Source organism: Schistocerca americana, chromosome 3 (assembly GCF_021461395.2).
Source record: "Schistocerca americana isolate TAMUIC-IGC-003095 chromosome 3, iqSchAmer2.1, whole genome shotgun sequence".
NCBI lineage: Eukaryota > Metazoa > Arthropoda > Insecta > Orthoptera > Acrididae > Schistocerca > Schistocerca americana.
This window is the reverse complement of record NC_060121.1, coordinates 813,594,646-813,622,128: the sequence shown is the minus strand read 5'-3', so window position 1 is coordinate 813,622,128 and position 27,483 is coordinate 813,594,646. Positions and strand designations below refer to the sequence as shown.

The 27,483-nt window shown below is 43.2% G+C and overlaps 1 protein-coding gene across 1 annotated transcript in view; it reads left to right on the top strand.

Annotated features, from left to right (window-relative positions):
* The first annotated feature begins 796 nt into the window (after nt 1–796).
* Nucleotides 797–27,483, top strand: part of LOC124606414 (vesicular glutamate transporter 2-like) — a 182,361-nt gene continuing 155,674 nt past the window's right edge. Inside the window, exon 1 of the mRNA XM_047138395.1 lies at nt 797–856. Coding sequence (XP_046994351.1) covers nt 797–856 — 60 coding nt within the window. The remainder of the gene's footprint in view (nt 857–27,483) is intronic.

Here is a 27,483-nt window from a genome sequence, read left to right as displayed (position 1 = left end):
ACGTGTGGGCCCCAGGTGAGGCGGCGATCTATGGTGACCCCAAGATACTGCGCTGTCGGTCGCCAGTTGACACGACTGCCTCCAACGACGAGTGGGGGCAGAGCGGCTGGGATGACACGACGGGTTGCAATGAAAAATTGCGTCTTGGCGCCGTTGAACTGCAGTTTCCACTTGACGGCCCAATCGGCTAGGGTGTCGACAGCGTGCTGCAACCTCTGGCGAAGTGTGTCCGCGCGCATACTTCGTGAGTAGAGCGCAGTGTCGTCGGCGTACAGTGCTAGGTGCACACGAGGGACCGTCGCCGTATCAGCCGTGTAGAGCGTGTACAGGATCGGCCCCAAGACCGACCCTTGTGGCACGCCTGCTCTGATGGGACGGACTGTCGACAGGCCAGTTTCTGCACGGACGTGAAAAGTCGTCCATCGAGGAAGGTCCGTAGCAGACGGATGGGGGGTCCAGGGACCCCCATTTCGAGAAGTTTGAAGAGCAGCCCATCGTGCCAGACGCTGTCAAAAGCGCGCGAGAGATCAAGGAAGACTGCTCCGAAGTATTCGCGCCTCTCCAGGGAATCGAAGGCTTCTTCCACGAGTCGGAGAAGTTGGTGCTCCGTAGAGTGGCCCTTACGGAAGCCGAACTGGGCATCTGGGAGTAGAGCTTCGGCGATGACGTGTTGCTGTAGCCTCTTCAGGTAGATGCGCTCGAAAACTTTCGAGATGGCAGGCAGCAGACTAATTGGGTGATAGCTCTTCGGCTGCCGGAGATCTTTTCCCATCTTAGGAATAGCCACAATCTCAGCATGCTTCCACTGCAGGGGAATGTGACCGGTGCGAAAGATCTTGTTGAAAATTGCAGCCAGGTGAGTAGAGGCGTCCTCAGGCAGTTGTTTCAGCATGGCAGTGGAGACGTCGTCAGGGCCTGCAGCTCTCTTTGGATTGAGGGCCCTCAGAGCCGCCGAGACTTCTTCAGGAGTTGTGGCCTCGATGTCATCATCGCCCTCCGTTTCCAGATAGCGATGTTCTGCGTCCAGTGGATCCTCTACAGGCTTGAAGTTCTCTTCAAAAACATCGGCGAGGGCATCAGCCTTCGCGTTTGGTTCACAGACAGTTCCGGTTGCAGTTCGGAGAGGCGGCATACGCTGCGTTCGCCCTAGGAAGTGTTTCGCGGTCCTCCAGGCAGACCCGTCGTCAAGCTGAAGAGTCGCCACACGGCTAGCCCACTCTCGCGCAGCGTTCTTATATATAAAGCCGCGGTGCGGACGGCTAAGGGAACGCTTGATCAAATCGGATCTCCCGACTAGCCGCTGGGCTAGTAATGCACCACATTAAGGTATTGAATAAATCATCGCGTCCTTTGCTGATGGCCGATGAAGCTCTCAATTTAAATGTGCATTCAACACACAGGTAAGTAATCATAATAAAAGTCTGACGTGGCTAAGTAAAATATTTTGGCCGAGAGAATTAATTTAATTACACTGCACGCAGTAGATGAGCTCTGAACTTGCCCGTTGGAGATACGCTATCGCTATAATTTTATAGTTACAGCGGACTAGGCTGGCACACAATGGAAAGACTGATGTGAATTTTATACAGCATGAGTAGGCTGCTTCCCTACAATGTAGTAAGCAATAAACTTTTTTCATATAACCATTTAGTGGTAGTTGTTAGCTAGAAAAAGATAAAGATTTAAAACTAAGTATGAAGTTTGTTGGAAACCGCTAAGTGCTCTCATCCTGAAGTACTGGATGACTGTAGTCTGCGTAATTTGCTACCTTGAGCTACCCTGATTCATGTGCAGATACGCAAATTCTAATAGCTGTCTTACTGTAGTTGTTGTTGTTGTGGTCTTCAGTCCTAAATCTGGTTTGATGCAGCTCTCCATGCTACTCTATCCTGTGCAAGCTTTTTCATCTCCCAGTACCTACTGCAACCTACATCCTTCTGAATCTGCTTAGTGTATTCATCTCTTGGTCTCCCTCTACGATTTTTACCCTCCACGCTGCCCTCCAATACTAAATTGGTGATCCCTTGATGCCTCAGAACATGTCCTACGAACCGATCCCTTCTTCTGCTCAAGTAGTGCCACAAACTTCTCCCCAATCCTATTCAATACTTCCTCATTAGTTACGTGATCTACCCATCTAATCTTCAGCATACTTCTGTAGCACCACATTTCGAAAGCTTCTATTCTCTTCTTGTCCAAACTATTTATCGTCCATGTTTCACTTCCATACATGGCTACACTCCATACAAATACTTTCAGAAATGACTTCCTGACACTTAAATCTATACTCGATGTTAACAAATTTCTCTTCTTCAGAAACGCTTTCCTTGCCATTGCCAGCCTACATTTTATATCCTCTCTACTTCGACCATCATCAGTTATTTTGCTCCCCAAATAGCAAAACTCCTTTACTACTTTAAGTGTCTCATTTCCTAATCTAATTCCCTCAGCATCACCCGACTTAATTAGACTACATTCCATTATCCTTGTTTTGCTTTTGTTGATGTTCATCTTATATCCTCCTTTCAAGACACTGTCCATTCCATTCAACTGCTCTTCCAAGTCCTTTGCTGTCTCTGACAGAATTACAATGTCATCGGCGAACCTCAATGTTTTTATTTCTTCTCCATGAATTTTAATACCTACTCCGAATTTTTCTTTGTTTCCTTTACTGCTTGCTCAATATACAGATTGAATAACATCGGGGAGAGGCTAAAACCCTGTCTTACTCCCTTCCCAACCACTGCTTCCCATTCATGTCCCTCGACTCATATAACTGTCATCTGGTTTCTGTACAAATTGTAAATAGCCTTTTGCGCCCTGTATTTTACCCCTGCCACCTTTATAATTTGAAAGAGAGTATTCCAGTCAACATTGTCAAAAGCTTTCTCTAAGTCTACAAATGCTAGAAACGTAGGTTTGCCTTTCCTTAATCTTTCTTCTAAGATACGTCGTAAGGTCAGTATTGCCTCACGTGTTCCAGTGTTTCTACGGAATCCAAACTGATCTTCCCCGAAGTCGGCTTCTACCAGTTTTTCCAATCGTCTGTAAAGAATTCGTGTTAGTATTTTACAGCTGTGACTTATTAAACTGATAGTTCGGTAATTTTCACATCTGTCAACACTTGCTTTCTTTGGGATTGGAATTATTGTATTATTCTTGAAGTCTGAGGGTATTTCGTCCGTTTCATACATCTTGCCCACCAGATGGTAGAGTTTTGTGAGGACTGGCTCTCCCAAGGCCGTCAGTAGTTCCAATGGAATGTTGTCTACTCCGGGGGCCTTGTTTCGACTCAGGTCTTTCAGTGCTCTGTCAAACTCTTCACGCAGTATCGTATCTCCCATTTCATCTTCATCTACATCCTCTTCCATTTCCATAATATTGTCCTCAAGTACATCGCCCTTGTATAGACCCTCTATATACTCCTTCCACCTTTCTGCTTTCCCTTCTTTGCTTAGACTGGGTTTCCATCTGAGCTCTTGATATTCATACAAGTCGTTCTCTTATCTCCAAAGGTCTCTTTAATTTTCCTGGAGGCAGTATCTATCTTACCCCTAGTGAGATAGGCCTCTACATCCTTACATTTGTCCTCTAGCCATCCCTGCTTAGCCATTTTGCACTTCCTGTCGATCTCATTTTTGAGACGTTTGTATTCCTTTTTGCCTGCTTCATTTACTGCATTTTTATATTTTCTCCTTTCATGAATTAAATTCCATATTTCTTCTGTTACCCAAGGATTTCTACTAGCCCTCGTCCTTTTACCTACTTGATCCTCTGCTGCCTTCACTACTTCATCCCTCAAAGCTACCCATTCTTCTTCTACTGTATTTCTTTCCCCCATTCCTGTCAATTGTTCCCTTATGCTCTCCCTGAAACTCTGTACAACCTCTGGTTCTTTCAGTTTATCACAGGTCCCATCTCCTTAAATTCCCACCTTTTTGCGGTTTCTTCAGTTTTAATCTACAGGTCATAACCAATTGATTGCGGTCAGAGTCCTGCCCCTGGAAATGTCCTACAATTTAAAACCTGGTTCCTAAATCTCTGTCTTACCATTATAGAATCTATCTGATACCTTTTAGTATCTCCAGGGTTCTTACATGTATACAACCTTCTTTCATGATTCTTAAACCAAGTGTTAGCTATGATTATGTTGTGCTCTGTGCAAAATTCTACCAGGCGGCTTCCTCTTTCATTTCTTAGCCCCAATCCATATTCACCTACTATGTTTCCTTCTCTCCCTTTTCCTACACTCGAATTCCAGTCACCCATGACTATTAAATTTTCGTCTCCCTTCACAATCTGAATAATTTCTTTTATTTCATCATACATTTCTTCAATTTCTTCATCATCTGCAGACCTAGATGGCATATAAACTTGTACTACTGTAGTAGGTGTGGGCTTCGTATCTATCTTGGCCACAATAATGCGTTCACTATGCTGTTTGTAGTAGCTTACCCGCATTCCTATTTTCCTATTCATTATTAAACCTACTCCTGCATTACCCCTATTTGATTTGGTGTTTATAATCCTGTAGTCACCTGACCAGAAGTCTTGTTCCTCCTGCCACCGAACTTCACTAATTCCCACTATATCTAACTTCAACTTATCCATTTCCCTTTTTAAATTTCCTAACCTACCTGTCCGATTAAGGGATCTGACATTCCATGCTCCGATCCGTAGAACGCCAGTTTTCTTTTTCCTGATAACGACATCCTCTTGAGTAGTCCCCGCCCGGAGATCCGAATGGGGGACTATTTTACCTCCGGAATATTTTACCCAAGAGGACGCCATCATAATTTAATCATACAGTAAAGATGCATGCCCTCGGGAAAAATTACGGCTGTAGTTTCCCCTTGCTTTCAGCCATTCGCAGTACCAGCACAGCAAGGCCGTTTTGGTTATTGTTACAAGGCCAGATCAGTCAATCATCCAGACTGTTGCCCTTGCAACTACTGAAAAGGCTGCTGCCCCTCTTCAGGAACCACACGTTTGTCTGGCCTCTCAACAGATACCCCTCCGTTGTGGTTGCACCTACGGTACGGCTATCTGTATTGCTGAGGCATGCAAGCCTCCCCACCAACGGCAAGGTCCATGGTTCATAGGGGGGGCTTACTGTAGTAAACCTTCAATATAAGATTATACTCTTTAGTGAGTAGATTATGACAAAATTTTAAATTCTTATTTTCGGTTAATAGCCATATGAATAATAAAAATCAAACTTTTGTTGCCCCTGGAAGCCGTTAGATAAGCAACATGCATCTAGGATTGTGCACCATAAACCAGGAGCCATGAATCTTGTTAGCCGTTACGTAATATCGATATCAACAGCATCAGAAATAAAATAACGGGAGTACGGTTCATTATGAGTCGGAGGGTAGGCCGGAGAATGTACTTTGAACGGTTCAGTGAAAGGATTGTCGTCATCTGAATCGACAGCAGACCTACAGGAATAATAGTGGTTCACGTATGCTGCCGACGTGATAAGCAGAAGATAAAGAAATGGAAAAAGTGTATAAGGATATGGAACAGGTAATTCAGTAGGTGAATGGAGATGAGAACTTAATAATAGTGGGGGGTTGGAACGTGGTAGCAGGAGAAGGAATAGAAGAAATAGTTACGGGAGAATGTAGGCTTAATGGGAGGAATGAAAGAAGAGAAAGACTAATGAGTTCTGCAATAAATTTCGGTTAATAACAGCGAATACACTGTTCTAAAATCACAAGAGGAGGAGGTACAAATGGAAAATGCTTAGAGACACTAGATATTTCAAATGAGACAGATATTCCGAAATCATATAAATGATTGCAAGGTGTACGGAGGAGCAGTTATGGATTGTAGATCACAATTTAGTAGTGATGAAGAGCGGTCTGCAGTCTGAGAGAATCATCCGGAGAAGTGAATGTGGAAGAATTGGGAGACTGAACTGCTGAAGAATTATGAGGTCCGTTTCAAGTTATCTAAGGCTCTAGCTATCGCGACAGTGGAAACAACAATTGGCAGTTCAGTTGAAGAGGAATGGACATAACTAATGAGGGTAATTTCAGAAGTCTGTCCAGACAAATATAAGAACGAGGAAGGAAACTGCAAAGTAATCTCTAGTAATAGAAGAGATCCTTCTATCGATCGACGAAGAAGGTAGTACAAAAACGTTCAGGGAAAGACAGGAATACAACAATTTAAGTCACTTAGAAATGAAATAAACAGGAAGTACAGGAAAGCTAAAGCCAAATGACTGCAGGAAAAATATGAAGGGAATCGAAAAGGAATTAGCCCTCGTAAGGATTGGTTCAGCACAATATGTTCAATAGGACCATCAGTGAAGAGAAAATAAAGGGTGGCAACGTTGAGACTGCAATGACAGTTCCAGTGTTAAGCACAGAAGAGAGAGTGGATGGATGGAAAAAGATAGTGAAGGCCTCTGTTCGGGGGGAGAACTCGTATGATGACGTGATAGAAGAAACATGAGTCGATATAGAAGACATACGGAATTCAGTATTGGAGGCAGAGTTTAACAGAGCTTTGGAAGACTTGCAATCAAATGAGGCAAAAGGGATGGACAACATTCCTACGTAGTTTCTAAAATATTTTGGGAAGTGACAATCAAACATCAATTCTCGCTGGTCTGAAGAATCTGTGAGACAGGAGGCACACCATAGGATTTTCTGAAAAATATCCCGCAAACAGCAAGGTAAGACAAATAGCAGGAGCAACCAGTTACTTCCGGCGTTGCGCTTGATACTAGAACCAAGACGTAAGAAAAGTCAAGAAACATTTATAGAATTTTTCTGCCTAACGAAAAGTATCGATAATGTGAAATAGTGCAAAAAGCTTGAAATCTTGATAAAAATAGTAGTAAGCTATAGGGATAGACAGGTAATACATAGTGTGTACAAGAACCAAGAGGGAGCAATAATAATGGAAGTCCAAGATCGAAGTGCTCAGATTAAAAGAGTGTGAGCCAGGGATGCAGTCTTTTGCCTTTGCTGTTCAATCTATACATCTAAAAGGCATGACGAATGTGAAAGAAACGTTAAAGAGTCAGTATAAATTCAAGGCGTAAGAATATCATAAGTTTCGCTGGTGACATTTCTATTCGCAGTGAAAGTGAAGAAGAATTACAAGATCTGTTGATTAGACTGAGCAATTTAATGCGCACAGAATACGGATTGATAGAAGACCGAAGAAAGACGAAAGTAATGAAGAGCAGCGGAAATGAGATGAACAATAAACTTAACAGCAAAACTGGTGACCATGAAGTACACGATGTGAAGGTATTCCGCTACATTGGAAGTAAATTAACCCATGACGTACGAAAGAAGAAGGACGTACAAGGCAGACTAGCAGAGGCAAAGAGGGCTTTCATGACCAAAAGAAGCCTACGAGTATCGTATATAGGCCTTAATTTAAGAAAGAAATTTCTGAGGATGTCCTTGTAGGGCACATAATTTCATGTTAGTTAATCATGGACTATGGGAAAACAGAAACCGAAACGAATCGAAGCTTTGGAGATGTGGTGCTACAGAAGGATGTTTAAAATTATGTGTACTGATAAAATGAGAAGGTTCTCCGCAAAATCGACCAGGAAAAAAAAGTGGGAGACACTGAAAAAATAAAGGACAGTATGGTAGAAACATGTTTGAAGACATCAGCAAATAACACCTGCAATACTAACGATTGTTGTAGAGGTTAAAAACTACAGGGAAGACACCCAACAAATATTTAATGGCGTTTGGTGCAAGTGCTACTACTAGATGAAGAAGTTGGCACAGGAGAGGAAATAGTGGTGGGCCGCATCAAACAAGTCAGAAGACTCGAAAAATTTACTACCGGTATAACAGATATCAGAAGTGAGATGTTTAAGATGTGACAATGAGCAAGTTGATGTAGTGTATGAGGCACGGTACATGTAACGGTAGCTTCTGGCTCTCTTAACTGTCTTGAACCGCTTAAGTCATTACTTTAAGTACACAACGGATTTCCTGACCCATGTGAAATCACAGAGTACGAACTCGTATTAGATGTTTAATGACCACATTGCCGACTATGTGTTAAACAGTAATCTTCATTCCTTTTTAGCATATGACAAATATGTAAGTAAGTATGTTTGTATGTATGTATGTATGTGTGTGTGTGTGTGTGTGTGTGTGTGAGAGAGAGAGAGAGAGAGAGAGGGGGGGGGGGGAAGATGGAGAGAATGAAAGCCCATACTCTTCTAGATAGGCAGAAGAATGGACAGATAAGACAACAGCCGCACATAGATGCTCCACAGGATTTAATTCGGTGACATACACATAAATGGTGAAGGCATAGAGAAATTATAGGTAATGAACGATTTAGTAATACGCGAAATTATGTAACCCAGCGGCAAGAGCAATGTCCACAGATCACATACGAGGTGGCTGAAGGTGTAAAACAAAAACAGGCAAGCAAAATGAAAATAAGAAATTTAATACTGGGCCTTCACACGTCGCGTTAATTGTTCTTGGTTTTTATTCCAATAATCAGTTCTTTGTTTGATATAGCTTGGCAATAGGATTTTGTCCTCAATCACATATTTTTACGTCTTCGGATAGTACTTTATTTATCCATTTGCTATGAACGGAGAATAGAAAGTATACTCAACAGAAAGTATACTCTGCAGCATGTCTGGTTTTAAAAAAGTCTCTTCCGTTTTCAAATGCACAGAATAATATTTGAAAAGGGAAATTAATCTTCCAAAACAGGTAATACAAGAAGGGAAGCTTTGATGATTAAAGTCGTTGTAAGTGATTTTGATCCAGTACCAGCCAATTTCGCCGTGAAGCCACCGAGTGTTTGAGATAGATAAAATACTCGTATTTCGTCCATTGAGTTAGTAAGACTCTTCTACAAATCACGTTACAAATGTCTGCGGTTTTTCCTGTCTGCCTCTATCTTCAACACACTCCTGTGCTCTAGACGTACTGCTTCCGATAATTCTTCATCGGGGCTTCCAGCAGCAAGGTGCAACAAGCCATACTGCTGCAGTTTCACTGTATATGCTTAGACTCGTAATTCCTGGTCGTGTTATCAGCGATATTCCACGGCCTCCCCATTCAATAGGTTTATCGGGTCCCGTCTTTTTTCTTTGGCATTACCACAAGTCCAAAATTTTCCAAGAAAAGCATCCAAGAATCAGATATGAAGAGGCGAATTCGTCATGAAACAAACAACATTCCGTTGGAGATGAAGGTCGAACTCACCCACAGACTCCGTCAACGTGTGCGAAGGCAAAACGTCATCTGAGTGCTATCATATTCAAGAAATGATAACCTTCAAGATACACTATTAATTTCCACCAGTGTTCACTACATTCACGTCAAAAAATAAATAAAATTTATTTAAATCCTCAGTTTGGACGAATTTTTTATCTTCCTGTTTGACTGCCTCACGCTGTACATATGACGTGGCAAAAAAACGGACACAGAGGAAATTCGATTTTTACAATATTTTTTGCAATTACATAACAGTATTTTAAATTTATAATTTCCATTTGCAATTATCTTTCATATATTTTGTAGTGGCAATATTTTTGCAGTGTACATTCATACGTATTACGTATTACTAGCAACTTACCGCAGCAACCAGGTTACGAATTTAACGAAATTTCCTGTCTAACAGTGTAGACATTCGGATTACATAGCAATGTACACAACAATGTTAAACATTTTATTAAGTAGTACATTTCACACGTAACCAGGCGAAACCAATGTAGTAATAAAAGCATAAATTGATACAAACAGTAATTCACACGATAAACTCACTTTATAATTGACACTCATTACTTGCTGTACGAACTTTTGGAAGGTCTGATTGAACATTGAGCTCCCTGTTTTTTCTTTTTTTTTTTTTTTTTTTTTTTTTTTTTTTTTTTTTTTTTGGACACTGAACATTTGATGTTCTCGGTGCATTGGTTTTTCTTTTGTTACTTTAGACTTGCTACTTCCACAGCATGTGTCTACGATCGACATACTAATATATACACAATATGGACTAGTCTTGAAGTTAATTTGTTACACATGCGACAGAGTACGCAGTACGCACATGAGCAAATCTGTTTCAGCAGATAATGCTGATTGTTCGACCGATGAAAGATTTATTGAAAGCATAGCCGAGAAAGAAGACGTTTTGTAGCGATAGTGCGTACATTTGTCTTTTCAGTATTCGGGTCTGTCACGTTTGGTTACATGTTCATGGCTGAGAATAAACCATGTCCTAGGTGATGGCCGACGACGTTAGGTGGTTGTGCTGAAAGACCACATTCTCTGTCGCCTTCGATTCTTCGTCTTTCCGAATTAAAATCTGACCAACCTCGCTATTTCTTATACTTACAAGCTTACTTCCCATTCAGTCTTCCCAGGAGAGGCAGTTGCGTACGGGAGGAAATCGGCAATCGCAGTGATCCTAGCTTTGTACGCCTGATTTATTGGTATTAGAGCACAAATTTCGTTTTTGCTCGGAATCTTCCAAACTACAATGATGTCAAAACTTAAGGACGAAAGTAACTTTCACATAACGTGTCACTGCCAAATAACAAATCTCGATGAAACGTTGACCACACATAGAAAGAACTGATACAATACAGTAAGGAAGGTGATTGAATGAAATACCCAGTGAGACTGATACTATAGGAGCGTGGGTGGTGGAGTGTGGCAGGTGCTGGGGGTTTTATTTGACATAGTTCCAAGTTATGATTTGTTAATAAACATAGTATCATCATATTACACTTCGCGGTAAGAGCTATTTTACAAACATCAACCATAATGTAGCTCTATCACAACAGACACGGGAATGAAAGGTTCGAAATATCGTTTGCCACAATACGTACACGGGGACACATTGTGACGCTACGTGTGACTTACGTATGAAAATCCAGTGCGTCCGCCCAACTTTTTCTCGTAACTGCATTGTAAGCATCTTGTTTACCTCGCGTCTCGTAGACGTTTCCCCAGTTGGTTTCTTCTCCGTCGGTCGCGAGCTCTAACACTCGTGCAATAAACAGCGCATAATAATATGGCAAGTGGGTAGGTTTAAATGCTAAACGTAATGAGAAACTTAAAATGTTAGAGTTCCCACTAATTCTGTTTTATTTGTCCAATTGTAAAATTAGTAAAACGATTTATACAGTCAGTCTACCATTAACATTCACAAAAAGATTCCAGGACATTAATCATTAGTTACCGAGCACCGCAAAACTCACAAAATGCTTCTCACGGTCTTAGAATCCAAATGAGATCGCAAAAATCTGTTTTCCGACGCAACATTAAAAATTAATAACTTTAATTTCTTTAAGCGCTTCAAACACTAGTTCGCATGTTGCCACCTCTAAACACAACATCGCACATGTACGTCATCCGACGCAGTTTCACAACAAACTGTGCCATCTTTACATGAGATCAAATTTTATACACGGATTTATGTATTACTTCCTCGGAAACTGATCGTGGACTAGTCACCAGCAATCTTAGCAGTTTGGTGCCTGCTCTCTCAGGACGTACTTGTTTTTGTATCTAGGAATCCTGCGTACTCTGTTCGCTAGACAAACAATCAACCCGTATTAATAATTTTTATTATAACAAGACAAGTACAAATACTTAACTTTGATAGATGTGCCGTAAGCAAAGGGCGACATTTAAAATAATCATTCTTCTTCAGAACAGACAAACACAAATCTGTGCTACATAGAGATTGTTAATGAAGAGGCTACGATGCGTCCGCTAACGAAGTGGCTATCGTTGAAGCTGCTATCGAAGTGGGCTGCCACAGTCGGTCGCGGCGCTTATGTCGTCTTCACCCAGAGGCCTCTGCTATCGCGTTGTTGTTCTGGAGGGAAGTCGGTCAGCGTGCGATTGGCTGACCTCTCCTCACAGCCCCCTCCCCCTCTCCCACCCCCTTCTCAGTCGTTCCCGACTGGCGTGCCGGCGCTGACTTACAAAATCATCCTGTACTGTGAACTAAAACATACAAACAAAAATGTAATAAACATGTACAGGGATGTGGTACGTATAAACACCAAACTGACCCAAAAAATGGTTCAAATGGCTCTGAGCACTATGGGACTTAACTTCTGAGGTCATCAGTCCCCTAGAAGTTAGAACTACTTAAACCTAACTGACCTAAGGCCATAACACACATCCATGCCCGAGGCAGGATTCGAACCTGCCACCGTAGCGGTCGCGCGGTTCCAGACTGTAGCGCCTAGAACCGCTCGGCCACCCTGGCCGGCAAAATGACCCAATTTAGCCGGCATTTGCATCTGGTCTTTAATGGAGGTGCTGTCATGTCTCAGAATATGTCCTACCAACCGATCCTCTCTTCTAGTCAGGTTTGTGCCACAAATTTCTTTTCTCCCCAAGTCTATTCAGCAGTCCCTCATTAGTTACGTGGTCTACTCATCTAATCTTCAGCATTCTTCTGTAGCACCACATTTCAAAAACTTCTATTCTCTTCATATTTAAACTATTTGTCATCCATGTCTCACTTCCATGCATGACTACACTGCATGCAAATACTTGCAGAAAATACCCCCTAATACTCAAATCTATGCTCTTCGTAACAAATTTCTCTTCTTCAGGAACTCTTTCCTCGCCATTGCCAGTCTACATTTTATATCGTCTGTACTTTGACATCACCACTTATTTTGCTGGCCAATTTAGCAAAACTCATCTACTGCTTTAAGTTTCTCATTTTCTGATCTAATTCCCACAGCATCAGCTGATTTAATTCGACTACATTCCGTTGTATACATGGAAGAAGCCTGGAGATACTGGAAGGTCTCAGATAGATTATATAATGGTAAGTCAGAGATTCAGGAACCACGTTTGAAATTGTAAGACATTTCCAGGGGCAGATGTGGAATCTGACCACAATCTATTGGTTATGAACTGTAGGTTAAAACTGAAGAAACTGCAAAAAGGTGGGAATTTAAGGAGATGGGACCTGGATAAATTGATTAAACCAGAGGTTGTACAGAGCTTCAGAGAGAGCATAAGGGAACAATTGACATGAATGGGGAAAAGAAATACGATAGAGGAAGAATGGGTAGCTTTGAGAGATGAAGTAGTGAAGGCAGCAGAGGATCAAGTAGAGGATCAAATAGGTAAGAAGACGAAGGCTAGTAGAAATCCTTGGGTAACAGAAGATATACTGAATTTAATTGATGAAAGGACAAAATATAAAAATGCAATAAATGAAGCAGGCAAAAAGGAATACATCCGTCTAAAAAATGAGATCGACAGGAAGTGCAAAATGGCTAATCAGGGATGTAGAGGCTTATCTCACTAGGGGTAAGATAGATATTGCGTACAGGAAAATTAAAGATACCTTTGGAGAAAAAAGAAGCACTTGCACGAATAACAAGAGTTCAGATGGAAACCCAGTTCTAAGCAAAGAAGGGAAAGCAGAAAGGTGGAAGGAGTATATAGAGGGTCTATACAGGGGCGATGTTCTTGAGGACAATATTACAGAGATTGAACAGTATGTAGATGAAGATGAAATAGGAGATATGATAATACGTGAAGAGTTTGACAAAGCACTGAAAGACCTAAGTCGAAACAAGGCCCCTGAAGTGGACAACATTCCGTTAGAACTACTGACAGCCTTGAGAGAGCCAGGCCTAACAAAACTCTACCATCTAGTGAGCAAGATGTATGAGACAACCGAAATACCCTCAGACTTCAAGACGAATCTAATAATTCCAATCCCAATGAAAGTAGGTGTTGCAGTGTGAAATTTACCGAACTATCAGTTTAATAAGCCACGGCTGCAAAATACCAACGCGAATTCTTTACAGACGAATGGAAAAACTGGTAGAGGCCGACCTCGGGAAAGAGCAGTTTGGTTTCCGTAGAAATGTTGGAACACTGGAGGCAATACTGACCCTGCGACTTATCTTAGAAGAAAGATTAAGGAAAGGCAAACCTACGTTTCTAGCATTTGTAGACTTAGAGAAAGGTTTTGACAACGTTGACTGGAATACTCTCTTTCATATTCTGAAGGTGGCAGGGGTAAAATGCAGGGAGCGAAAGGCTATTTATAATTTGTACAGAAACCAGATGGCAGTTATAAGAGTCGAGGGGCATGAAAAGGAAGCAGTGGCTGGGAAGGGAGTGAGACAGGGTTGTAGCCTATCCTCGATGTTATTCAATCTGTATGTTGAACACGCAGTAAAGGAAACAAAAGAAAAATTCGGATATGGATTAAAATCCATGGTGAAGAAATAAAAACTTTGAGGTTCGCCGATGACATTGTAATTCTGTCAGAGACAGCATAGGACCTGGAAGAGCAGCTGAACGGAATGGACAGTGTCTTGAAAGGAGGGTATAAGATGAACATCAACAAAAGCAAAACGAGGATAATGGAATAAAGTCGAATTAAACCGGGTGATGCTGCGGGAATGAGATTAGGAAATGAGACTCTTAAAGTAGCAAAGGAGTTTTGCTGGTCGAAGCAGAGAGGATATAAAATGTAGACTGGCAATGAAAAGGTAAGCGTTTCTGAAGAAGAGAAATTTGTTAACATCGAGTATAGATTTAAGTGTCAGGAACTCGTTTCTGAAACAATTTGTATGGAGTGTAGCCATGTACGGAAGTGAAACATGGACGATAAATGGTTTGGACAAGAAGAGAATAGAAGCTTTGGAAATGTGGTGCTACAGAAGAATGCTGCAGACTAGATGGGTAGATCACATAACGAATGAAGAGGCATTGAATTAAATTGGAGAGAAGAGAAATTTGTGGCACAACTTGACTAGAAGAAGGGATCGGTTGGGAGGACATGTTCTGAGGCATCAAGGGATCACCAATTTAGTGTTGGAGGGCTGCGTGGAGGGTAATAATGGTAGAGGGCGACCAAGAGATGAATACAGTAAACAGATTCAGAAGGATGTAGGTTGCAGTGGGTACTGGAATATGAAGAAGCTTGCACAGGATAGAGTAGTATGGAGAGCTGCATCAAACGAGTCTCTGTACTGAAGACCACGTACACACACATTCCGTTATTCGTTTTGCTTTCGTTGATGTTCATCTTAATGCTTCATTCTGTTCAACTGCTCTTTCATGTCCGTGTATTGTGCTACCCTCAGGAAATTGAAGAAGCTATTTCAGCGTGGTCGTCGCTACAATTGTGCGAACGAACTTCTCCTAGTCCATGAGAACGCAAGGGCTCGCACAAGTCTGCACACGCAAGAGGGTGTGTCGACCATGTTCGAAAATGTTCCTGGGCGTATTGCGTATTAAGTTTTACCATATGAGGGTATTTACAGCACTGTTGGACATTATTGTTTGTGTAGTCCAGACATTGTGCTATTGGGAGGGATAGTGTTGCCTCCAGATATGAACATATACAATCGCCGGTCAAAGTTATTGCGATGCTGTACTCATTCCCCTTGTGCCTCTTTTCAGATTTGCGTTCGGCCCTGACTTCGTTTTCGTTTTTTGGATGTCGATGGTGCGGGATTTCAAATACTACTACGCACCCTCCGATTCAGAGTTGCAATATTAAAAGTTTTGGCTGGTTTCGTTGTCTAGGGGCTGGGATACGTACTTGCCGCATTACAGGCCAAATACTGCTGAGTCTTCAGTATACGATAAAAATACACACATGAATGGAATGGTCAAAGGTTCCTATCACTCGGAAATTGCGAATTTTATAAATGAAAGATTGCAATTAAATGAAATCTGCAGGTACTATCTTAACGGCTTTAAATGATGAGGACAGTAGTAGAAGTACTTTTGAGAATGCGGTATGTTTCTGCCAAACACTTACTGGAGTCGATGGTTCAGCAATTAAATAAAATATAAGTTGAATAACAAGGAAAAAATAGATTAGTTATGAACAACAACATAGCTCGCGAAATATTCACTTCTAACCGCACACTACGTCTTCACTGCAGAAGCCACGGAAATCACAAAAGAGCACAGGTCGGCGCTCCGAAATATTTCTATTCTCCGCGACCACGCGCAAATTGCTCCACTGTCCAAGTCTTTGCAGCGACTCTCGCGTCCTGGACCGTACCGTCCGGGCACTTCCCGTGTCCTGTGCCGTTCCGTCCAGAACTCCTCGTGTCCTGTGTCCTCTCCCGAACTCGCTTCCATCCAGTCTCCCCACTCACGAGCGCTGTGATTGGCTAGAGCGCTCGCGCCATGTCTTCAAGCCAACGCACCCACACACATATTTAAACACACACGAATTACTGGAGTTACATTTAAATAACTTGAAATTAAATAAATATTCCTTCGGCTGGACCATAAACATGCTCTAACACACATTATTAAATACATAAACAATTAAATAAACATATATCAAAAGAAAGGAAGCAGAAGTTAGGCCAGGAGCCTAATGTATCTGTGCTTTCTAAAACATAGTAAATAATCGACCAGTTTCTTCATGAATAGCATATATCGGATATTAACAAAGATATGGATGAATAAATATATTTATAAGCATACTGCTACCGTTTTTACGTGTAACTGTGGAGTACTTATGGCCTGACGCGATCGATAGTAATCGGCCACTTTGACTTCCAATAACTCATGCACTATTTAAGTTACATGCCTGTATTTCATAAAACTTAGGTTTACACTAATACACTACTGGACATTAAAATTGCTACACCACGAAGATGACGTGCTACAGAGGCGAAATTTAACCGGCAGGAAGAAGATGCTGTGATATGCAAATGATTAGCTTTTCAGAGCGTTCACACAAGGTTAGCCGGCCGAAGTGGCCGTGCGGTTAAAGGCGCTGCAGTCTGGAACCGCAAGACCGCTACGGTCGCAGGTTCGAATCCTGCCTCGGGCATGGATGTTTTTAATGTCCTTAGGTTAGTTAGGTTTAACTAGTTCTAAGTTCTAGGGGATTAATGACCTCAGCAGTTGAGTCCCATAGTGCTCAAAGCCATTTGAACCACACAAGGTTGGCGCCGGTGGCGACACCTATAACGTGCTCACATGGGGAAAGTTTCCAACCGATTTCTCATACGCAAACAGCAGTTGACCGGCGTTGCCTGGTGAAACGTTGTTGTGATGCCTCGTGTAAGGTTTCCGACTTTGATAAAGGTCGGATTGTGGCCTATCGCGATTGCGGTTTATCGTATCGCTACATTGCTGCTCGCGTTGGTCGAGATCCAATGACTGTTAGCAGAATATGGGATCGGAGATTTCAGGAGGGTAATACGGAATGCCGTACTGGATCCCAACGGCCTCGTATCACTAGCAGTCGATATGACAGGCATCTTATCCGCATGGCTGTAACGGATCGTGCAGCCACGTCTCGATCCCTGAGTCAACAGATGGGGACGTTTGCAAGACAACAACCATCTGCACGAACAATTCGACGACGTTTGCAGCAGCATGGACTATCAGCTCGAAGACCATGGCTGCGGTTACCCTTGACGCTGCATTACAGACAGGAGCACCTGCGATGGTGTACTCAACGACGAACCTGGGTGCACGAATGGCAAAACGTCATTTTTTCGGATGAATCCAGGTTCTGTCTGCAGTATCGTGATGGTCACATCCGTGTTTGGCGACATCGCGGTGAACGCACATTGGAAGCGTTATTCGTCATCGCCATACTGGCGTATCACCCAACGTGATGGTATGGGCTGCCATTGGTTACACGTCTCGGTCATCTCTTGTTCGCATTTACTGCACTTTGAACAGTGGACGTTACATTTCAGATGTGTTACGAGCCGTGGCTCTACCCTTCATTCGATCCCTCCGAAACCCTACATTTCAGCAGGATAATGCACGACCGCATGTTGCAGGTCCTGTACGGGCCTTTCTGGATACAGAAAATGTTCGACTGCTGCCCTGGCCAGCACATTCTCCAGATCTCTCACCAGTTGAAAACGTCTGGTCAATGGTGGCCGAGCAACTGGCTCGTCACAATACGTCAGTCACTACTCTTGATGAACTGTGGTATCGTGTTGAAGCTGCATGGGCAGTTGTACCTGTACACGCCATCCAAGCTCTGTTTGACTCAATGCCCAGGCGTATCAAGGCCGTTATTACGGCGAGAGGTGGTTGTTCGGGGTACTGATTTCTCAGGTTCTACGCGCCCAAATTGCGATAAAATGTAATCACATGTGAGTTCTAGTATAATATATTTTTCCAATGAATACCCGTTTATCGTCTGCATTTCTTCTTGGAGTAGCAATTTTAATGGCCAGTAGTGTATTTCCAGGGCGTCACAACTCGCCCGTTACCTCACAATGGGATGCGCATGTGGAGTAGCTCTTGGAACTAGAGGATATTCAGCGAATGACCTGGCCTGACTGCTCCCTGACTTAAATACCATCGAACACTTGTGGGTTGCGTTGGGGAAACGTGTTACATAACGTCCACCTGCACCAACGCCCATCTGGCAGTTTTCAGGCCCGCTGACAGAGGAATGGAACACGATACCGCATGAATTTCTTACCTGCCCTACGGTCAGGATAGGAACACTTTGCAGAGCATCATTGGTGTCTTCGGTGATCCCACACCCTATTGAGAACAATATCTCGGTTTTCGCGATGTCCAGGACACCATCATATTTAGCAATTATGTACAACCACTCGCTCACAGTAAGATCCGTACCTAAAGACCGGAAAATTGCTCAAGTCATACCAATACCCAAAAAGGGAAGTAGGAGTAATCCGCTGAATTACAAGCCTATATCACTAACGTCGATTTGCAGTAGGGTTTTGGAACATATACTGTATTCGAACACTCTGAAGTACCTCGATGAAAACGATTTATTGACACATAGTCAGCACGGTTTCAGCAAATATCGTTCTTGTGAAACACAACTAGCTCTTTATACTCATGATAAATAAGTGTTATCGACAGGGGATGGCAAATTGATTCCATATCTTTACACTTCCAGTAGGCTTTCGCCACCGTTGCTCACAAGCGTCATCTAACCAAACTACGGTGCCTATGGAACTTCACCTGTTGTGCGACTGGATTCGTGATTTCCTCTCAGAGAAGTCACAGTTCGTAGTAATAGACGAAAAGTCATCGAGTCAAACAGAAGTAATATCCGGCGTTCCCCAAGGAAGTGTTACAGGCCCTCTATTGTTCCTGATCTACATTAACGACATAGGAGACAATCTGAGTATCCGTCATACATTGTTTGCAGATGGTGCAGTCATTTATCGTCTTGTTAAATCGTCAGATGACCAAAACAAATTACAAAATGAATTAGATAAGATATCTGTATGGTGCGAAAAGTGGCAATTGACCCCGAATAAAGAAAAGTGTGAAGTTATTCACATGATTAGTAAAAGAAATCGGCTAACTTTCGATTATGCGAGAAGTCACACAAATCTGAAGGCTGTAAATTCAACTAAATACTTGTTGTTGTTCTGGTCTTCAGTCCTGAGACTGGTTTTATACAGCTCTCCATGCTACTCTATCCTGTGCAAAGCCGGCCGCGGTGGTCTAGTGGTTCTAGGCGCTCAGTCCGGAACCGCGCGACTGCTACGGTGGCAGGTTCGAATCCTGCCTCGGGCGTGGATGTGCGTGATGTCCTTAGGTTAGTTAGGTTTAAGTAGCTCTAAGTTCTAGGGGACTGATGACCACAGATGTTAAGTCCCATAGTGCTCAGAGCCATTTGAACCATTTTTTATCCTGTGCAAGCTTCTTCATCTCCCAGTACGTACTGCAACCTACATCCTTCTGAATCTGCTTAGTGTATTCATCTCTTGGTCTCCCTCTACGATTTTTACCCTCCACGGTGCCCTCCAATGCTAAATTTGTGATCCCTCGATGCCTCAAAACATGTCCTACCAACCGATCCCTTCTTCTAGTCAAGTTGTGCCAGAAACTTCTCTTCTCCCCAATCCTATTCAATACCTCCTCATTAGTTACGTGATCTACCCACCTTATCTTCAGCATTCTTCTGTAGCACCACATTTCGAAAGCTTCTATTCTCTTCTTGTCCAAACTAGTTATCGTCCATGTTTCACTTCCATACATGGCTACACTCCATACAAATACTTTCAGAAACGACTTTCTGACACTTAAATCTATACTCGATGTTAACAAATTTCTCTTCTTGAGAAACGCTTTCCTTGCCATTGCCAGTCTACATTTTATATCCTCTCTACTTCGACCATCATCGGTTATTTTACTCCCTAAATAGCAAAACTCCTTTACTACTTTAAGTGTCTCATTTCCTAATCTAATTCCCTCAGCATCACCCGACTTAATTAGACTACATTCCATTATACTGGTTTTGCTTTTGTTGATGTTCATCTTATATCCTCCTTTCAAGACACTGTCCATTCCGTTCAACTGCCCTTCCAAGTCCTTTACTGTCTCTGACAGAATTACAATGTCATCGGCGAACCTCAAACTTTTTACTTCTCCGAATATTTCTTTTGTGTCCTTTACTGCTTGCTCAATATACAGATTGAATAACATCGGGGAGAGGCTACAACCCTGTCTCACTCCTTTCCCAACCACTGCTTCCCTTTCATGCCCCTTGACTCTTATAACTGCCATCTGGTTTCTGTACAAATTGTAAATAGCCTTTCACTCCCTGTGTTTTACCCTTCCACCTTCAGAATTTGAAAGAGAGTATTGCAGTTAACATTGTCAAAAGCTTTCTCTAAGTCTACAAATGCTAGAAACGTAGGTTTGCCTTTTCTTAATCTTTCTTCTAAGATTACTAAATACTTAGGGATTACAATTACAAATAACCTAAATTGGAACAATCACATAGATAATATAGAGCAAACCAAAGACTGCGATTCATTGGCAGAACACTTAGAAGCTGCAACAGTTTTACTAAAGAGACTGCTTACATCACGCTTGTCCGCCCTATTCTGGAGTATTGCTGTGCGGTGTGGGATCCGCATCAGGTGTGACTGACGGATGGCATCGAATAAGTACAAAGAAGGGCAGCTCGTTTTGTATTATCGTGAATAGAGGAGATAGTGTCACAGACATGATACGTGAACTGGAGTGGCAATCATTAAAACGAAGGCGTTTCTCGTTGCGATGGGATCTTCTCATGAAATTTCAATCACCAGTTTTCTCCTTCGATTGCGAAAACATTCTGTTGGCACCCACCAACATCAGGAGGAATGATCATCACCATAAAGTGGGAGAAATCAGGGTTCGCACAGAAAAACTTAAGTGCTCGTTTCTCCCGCGTGCTGTCCGAGAGTGGAACGGTAGAGAGACAGCATGAAGGTGGTTCATTGAACCCTCTGCCAGTCACTTTATTGTGAATAGCAGAGTAATCACGTAGATGTAGGTGTAGTATTTCCGTTCGCCTCACTCGGTATTGCTTTCAGTTACCTTCTGCACTAAACAGTAGCAGTTCTTTCAACGTATGGCCCAAGTTTCATCGAGGTATGTTATTTGGCAGTCGCACAACAGGGCGAAGGTACTTCCGTCCTTGAGTTTTGCTCACCTGGATCCCCTGTTAGCTGGCGCCTTATTCCATTTTCCAAGTGCTTAGTCGCTAAAGCGAGGCGTGCGTACGCATGTGACACATTCATGCTCAGTGCGTGTCATAACCGGGGATTTCCTCACTGCCTGAGAAGGTTTCGACATACTTACTGCAGTGACGCTGTGTCTTCTGCAAATAAAGCTCGCAGAACGACTTACGAAATGCTGATTCCTTAAAATTGGACTGGATCTGCGACACAGTGTCACATGGATTTTAACAGAACATTTGCAGTCCACAACTGCATTGTTACAAACTTAAACTGCTATTCTTGCGACTTGATCACATGATGTCCTAGGCATTATAAGTACGATTTAAACATTGAGCACGATATTGGTGTTGAAGTATCTAAACCACTAGATTCTATCTTTCAATGAAGCTAGATCAATGTATATTATTTTTGGTGGGGTAGTAAGTAATTGTGGGAGCATCACATTAAAGTGTAGCTAAGTGTGTCATCCAAAGGAAAGAAAAGAGCGTAAAGAAAATTCTGAAAAGTAGATTTGTATTAAGGCAATAGGTGAATCCTCGAGAACAAACACTGACCGTGTAGGCTACGCTGGATTCTATCTCTCAATAAAGCTACAATCAGTTTATAAAATTTCTGAAGGGACAGTAAGTCAATGTGTGACAATCGCATTACAATGAAGGTAATTGTGTTATGTTCAAAATGGTTCAAATGGCTCTGAGCACTATGGGACTCAACTGCTGCGGTCGTTAGTCCCCTAGAACTTAGAACTAGTTAAACCTAAGTAACCTAAGGACATCACAAGCATCCATGCCCGAGGCAGGATTCGAACCTGCGACCGTAGCGGTCTTGCGGTTCCAGACTGCAGCGCCTTTAGCCGCACGGCCATTTCGGCCTGCCTTGTGTTATGTAAAGGAGAGAAAAGAGCAAGAAGAAAATTGTGAAAACTAGAGTTGTATTCAGACAATACTTGACGGTCGTGACTATTCAAGTTTCCACACTAAAGGGTGATTTTTTTTTTTTTTTTTTTTTGGTCATCAGTCTACTGACTGGTTTGATGCGGCCCGCCACGAATTCCTTTCCTGTGCTAACCTCTTCATCTCAGAGCAGCAATTGCTACCTACGTCCTCAATTATTTTCTTGACGTATTCTTCCTCTACAGTTTTTGCCCTCTACAGCTCCCTCTAGTACCATGGAAGTCATTCCCTCATGTCTTAGCAGATGTCCTATCATCCTGTCCCTTCTCCTTATCAGTGTTTTCCACATATTCCTTTCCTCTCCGATTCTGCATAGAACCTCCTCATTCCTTACCTTATCAGTCCACCTAATTTTCAACATTCGTCTATAGCACCACATCTCAAATGCTTCGATTCTCTTCTGTTCCGGTTTTCCCACAGTCCATGTTTCACTACCATACAATGCTGTACTCCAGACGTACATCCTCAGAAATTTCTTCCTCAAATTAAGGCCGGTATTTGATATTAGTAAACTTCTCTTGGCCAGAAATGCCTTCTTTGCCATAGCGAGTCTGCTTTTGATGTCCTCCTTGCTCCGTCCGTCATTGGTTATTTTACTACCTAGGTAACAGACTTCCTTAACTTCACTGACTTCGTGACCATCAATCCTGATGTTAAGTTTTTCGCTGTTCTCATTTCTACTACTTCTCATTACCTTCGTCTTTCTCCGATTTACTCTCAAACCATACTGTGTACTCATTAGACTGTTCATTCCGTTCAGAAGACCATTTAATTCTTCTTCACTTTCACTCAGGATAGCAATGTCATCAGCGAATCGTATCATTGATATACTTTCACCTTGTATTTTAATTCCACTCCTGAACCATTTTTTTATTTCCATCATTGCTTCCTCGATGTACAGATTGAAGAGCAGGGGCGAAAGGCTACAGCCTTGTCTTACACCCTTCTTAATACGAGCACTTCGTTCTTGATCGTCCACTCTTATTATTCACTCTTGGTTGTTGTACATATTGTATATGACCCGTCTCTCCCTATAGCTTACCCCTACTTTTTTCAGAATCTCGAACAGCTTGCACCATTTTATATTGTCGAACGCTTTTTCCAGGTCGACAAATGCTATGAAAGTGTCTTGATTTGTCTTTAGCCTTGCTTCCATTACTTGCCGTAACGTCAGAATTGCCTCTCTCGTCCCTTTACTTTTCCTAAAGCCAAACTGATCATCACCTAGCGCATTCTCAATTTTCTTTTCCATTCTTCTGTATATTACTATTGTGAGCAGCTTCGATGCATGAGCTGTTAAGCGGATTGTGCGATAATTCTCGCACTTGTCAGCTCTTGCCGTCTTCGGAATTGTGTGGATGATGCTTTTCCGAAAGTCAGATGGTATGTCGCCAGACTCATATATTCTACATACCAATGTGAATAGTCGTTTTGTTGCCACTTCCCCAAATGATTTTAGAAATTCTGATGGAATGTTATCTATCCCTTCTGCCTTATTTGACCGTAAGTCCTCCAAAGCTCTTTTAAATTCCGATTCTAATACTGGATCCCCTATCTCTTCTAAATCGACTCATGTTTCTTCTTCTATCACATCAGACAAATCTTCACCCTCATAGAGGCTTTCAATGTATTCTTTCCACCTATCTGCTCTCTCCTCTGCATTTAACAGTGGAATTCCCGTTGCACTCTTAATGTTACCACCGTTGCTTTTAATGTCACCAAAGATTGTTTTGACTCTTCTGTATGCTGAGTCTGTCATTCCGACAACCATATCTTTTTCGATGTCTTCACGTTTTTCCTGCAGCCATTTCGTTCCTCAGCGACTTGCATTTCTGTATTCCTGATTTTCCCGGAACATGTTTGTACTTCCTCCTTTCATCAATCAACTGAAGTATTTCTTCTATTACCCATGGTTTCTTCGCAGCTACCTTGTTTGTACCTATGTTTTCATTCCCAACTTCTGTGATGGCCCTTTTTAGAAATGTCCATTCCTCTTCAACTGTACTGCCTACTGCGCTATTCCTTATTGCTGCATCTATAGCGTTAGAGAACTTCAAACGTATCTCGTCATTCCTTAGTACTTCCGTATCCCACTTCTTTGCATATTGATTCTTCCTGACTAATGTCTTGAACTTCAGCCTACTCTTCATCACTACTATATTGTGATCTGAGTCTATATCTGCTCCTGAGTACGCCTTACAGTCCAGTATCTGATTTCGGAATCTCTGTCTGACCATGATGTAATCTAATTGAAATCTTCCCGTATCTCCCGGCCTTTTCCAAGTATACCTCCTCCTCTTGTGATTCTTGAACAGGGTATTCGCTATTACTAGCTGAAACTTGTTACAGAACTCAATTAGTCTTTCTCCTCTTTCATTCCTTGTCCCAAGCCCATATTCTCCTGTAACCTTTTCTTCTACTCCTTCCCCTACAACTGCATTCCAGTCGCCAATGAAATTAGATTTTCGTCCCCCTTTACATACTGCATTACCCATTCAATGTCCTCATACACTCTCTCTATCTGTTCATCTTCAGCTTGCGACGTCGGCATGTATACTTGAACTATCGTTGTCGGTGTTGGTCTGCTGTCGATTCTGATTAGAACAACCCAGTCACTGAACTGTTCACAGTAACACACCCTCTGCTCTACCTTCCTATTCATAACGAATCCTACACCTGTTATACCATTTTCTGCAGCTGTTGATATTACCCGATACTCATCTGACCAGAAATCCTTGTCTTCCTTCCACTTCACTTCACTGACCCCTACTATATCCAGATTGAGCCTTTGCATTTCCCTTTTCAGATCTTCTAGTTTCCCTACCACGTTCAAGCTTCTGACATTCCACGCCCACACTCGTAGAACGTTATCCTTTCGTTGATTATTCAATCTTTTTCTCATGGTAACCTCCCCCTTGGCAGTCCCCTCCCGGAGATCCGAATGGGGGACTATTCCGGAATCTTTTGCCAATGGAGAGATCATCATGACACTTCTTCAATTACAGGCCACATGTCCTGTGGATACACGTTACGTGTCTTTAATGCAGTGGTTTCCATTGCCTTCTGCATCCTCATGTCGTTGATCATTGCTGATTCTTCCGCCTTTAGGGGCAATTTCCCACCCCTAGGACAAGAGAGTGCCCTGAACCTCTATCCGCTCCTCCACCGTCTTTGACAAAGGCCGTTGGCAGAATGAGGCTCACTTCTTATCCCGGAAGTCTTCGGCCGCCAATGCTGATTATTTATCAAAATTTAGGCAGTGGCGGGGATCGAACCCGGGACCGAAGACGCGATGATACTACAAACTTTCAGGGATGATGTAGAGGGGTAAATGTATCAATCTGATATAAGGGACTCTGGTCCGGAAAAGACGGAGTCGAAAGTTTTAAGCGAAAATCGCTCTGATAGCCCTGCCAGTGGAATACATGTACCGGTTTGTTGCTGCTAAGACTGCGGGGCAAGTAACTTTCAGAGGTGGTAGTATGGACCAAAACAAGAAAAATACACTCCTGGAAATTCAAATAAGAACACCGTGAATTCATTGTCCCAGGAAGGGGAAACTTTATTGACACATTCCTGGGGTCAGATACATCACATGATCACACTGACAGAACCACAGGCACATAGACACAGGCAACAGAGCATGCACAATGTCGGCACTAGTACAGTGTATATCCACCCTTCGCAGCAATGCAGGCTGCTATTCTCCCATGGAGACGATCGTAGAGATGCTGGATGTAGTCCTGTGGAACGGCTTGCCATGCCATTTCCACCTGGCGCCTCAGTTGGACCAGCGTTCGTGCTGGACGTGCAGACCGCGTGAGACGACGCTTCATCCAATCCCAAACATGCTCAATGGGGGACAGATCCGGAGATCTTGCTGGCCAGGGTAGTTGACTTACACCTTCAAGAGCACGTTGGGTGGCACGGGATACATGCGGACGTGCATTGTCCTGTTGGAACAGCAAGTTCCCTTGCCGGTCTAGGAATGGTAGAACGATGGGTTCGATGACGGTTTGGATGTACCGTGCACTATTCAGTGTCCCCTCGACGATCACCAGTGGTGTACGGCCAGTGTAGGAGATCGCTCCCCACACCATGATGCCGGGTGTTGGCCCTGTGTGCCTCGGTCGTATGCAGTCCTGATTGTGGCGCTCACCTGCACGGCGCCAAACACGCATACGACCATCATTGGCACCAAGGCAGAAGCGACTCTCATCGCTGAAGACGACACGTCTCCATTCGTCCCTCCATTCACGCCTGTCGCGACACCACTGGAGGCGGGCTGCACGATGTTGGGGCGTGAGCGGAAGACGGCCTAACGGTGTGCGGGACCGTAGCCCAGCTTCATGGAGACGGTTGCGAATGGTCCTCGCCGATACCCCAGGAGCAACAGTGTCCGTAATTTGCTGGGAAGTGGCGGTGCGGTCCCCTACGGCACTGCGTAGGATCCTACCGTCTTGGCGTGTATCCGTGCGTCGCTGCGGTCCGGTCCCAGGTCGACGGGCACGTGCACCTTCCGCCGACCACTGGCGACAACGTCGATGTACTGTGGAGACCTCACGCCCCACGTGTTGAGCAATTCGGCGGTACGTCCACCCGGCCTCCCGCATGCCCACTATACGCCCTCGCTCAAAGTCCGTCAACTGCACATACGGTTCACGTCCACGCTGTCGCGGCATGCTACCAGTGTTAAAGACTGCGATGGAGCTCCGTATGCCACGGCAAACTGGCTGACACTGACGGCGGCGGTGCACAAATGCTGCGCAGCTAGCGCCATTCGACGGCCAACACCGCGGTTCCTGGTGTGTCCGCTGTGCCGTGCGTGTGATCATTGCTTATACAGCCCTCTCGCAGTGTCCGGAGCAAGTATGGTGGGTTTGACACACCGGTGTCAATGTGTTCTTTTTTCCATTTCCAGGAGTGTATGTCTAGTAAACATGGGCTTAAAATACATACCCTAAGAGCTATGAGCACTTGTTCATCTTCGCTACTTTGAAACACGTAACTTCTACTGAACAAGTGCCTACAGCTCATAAGGTACGAAGTTTAGAACCCATACTTACTGGCAATTTT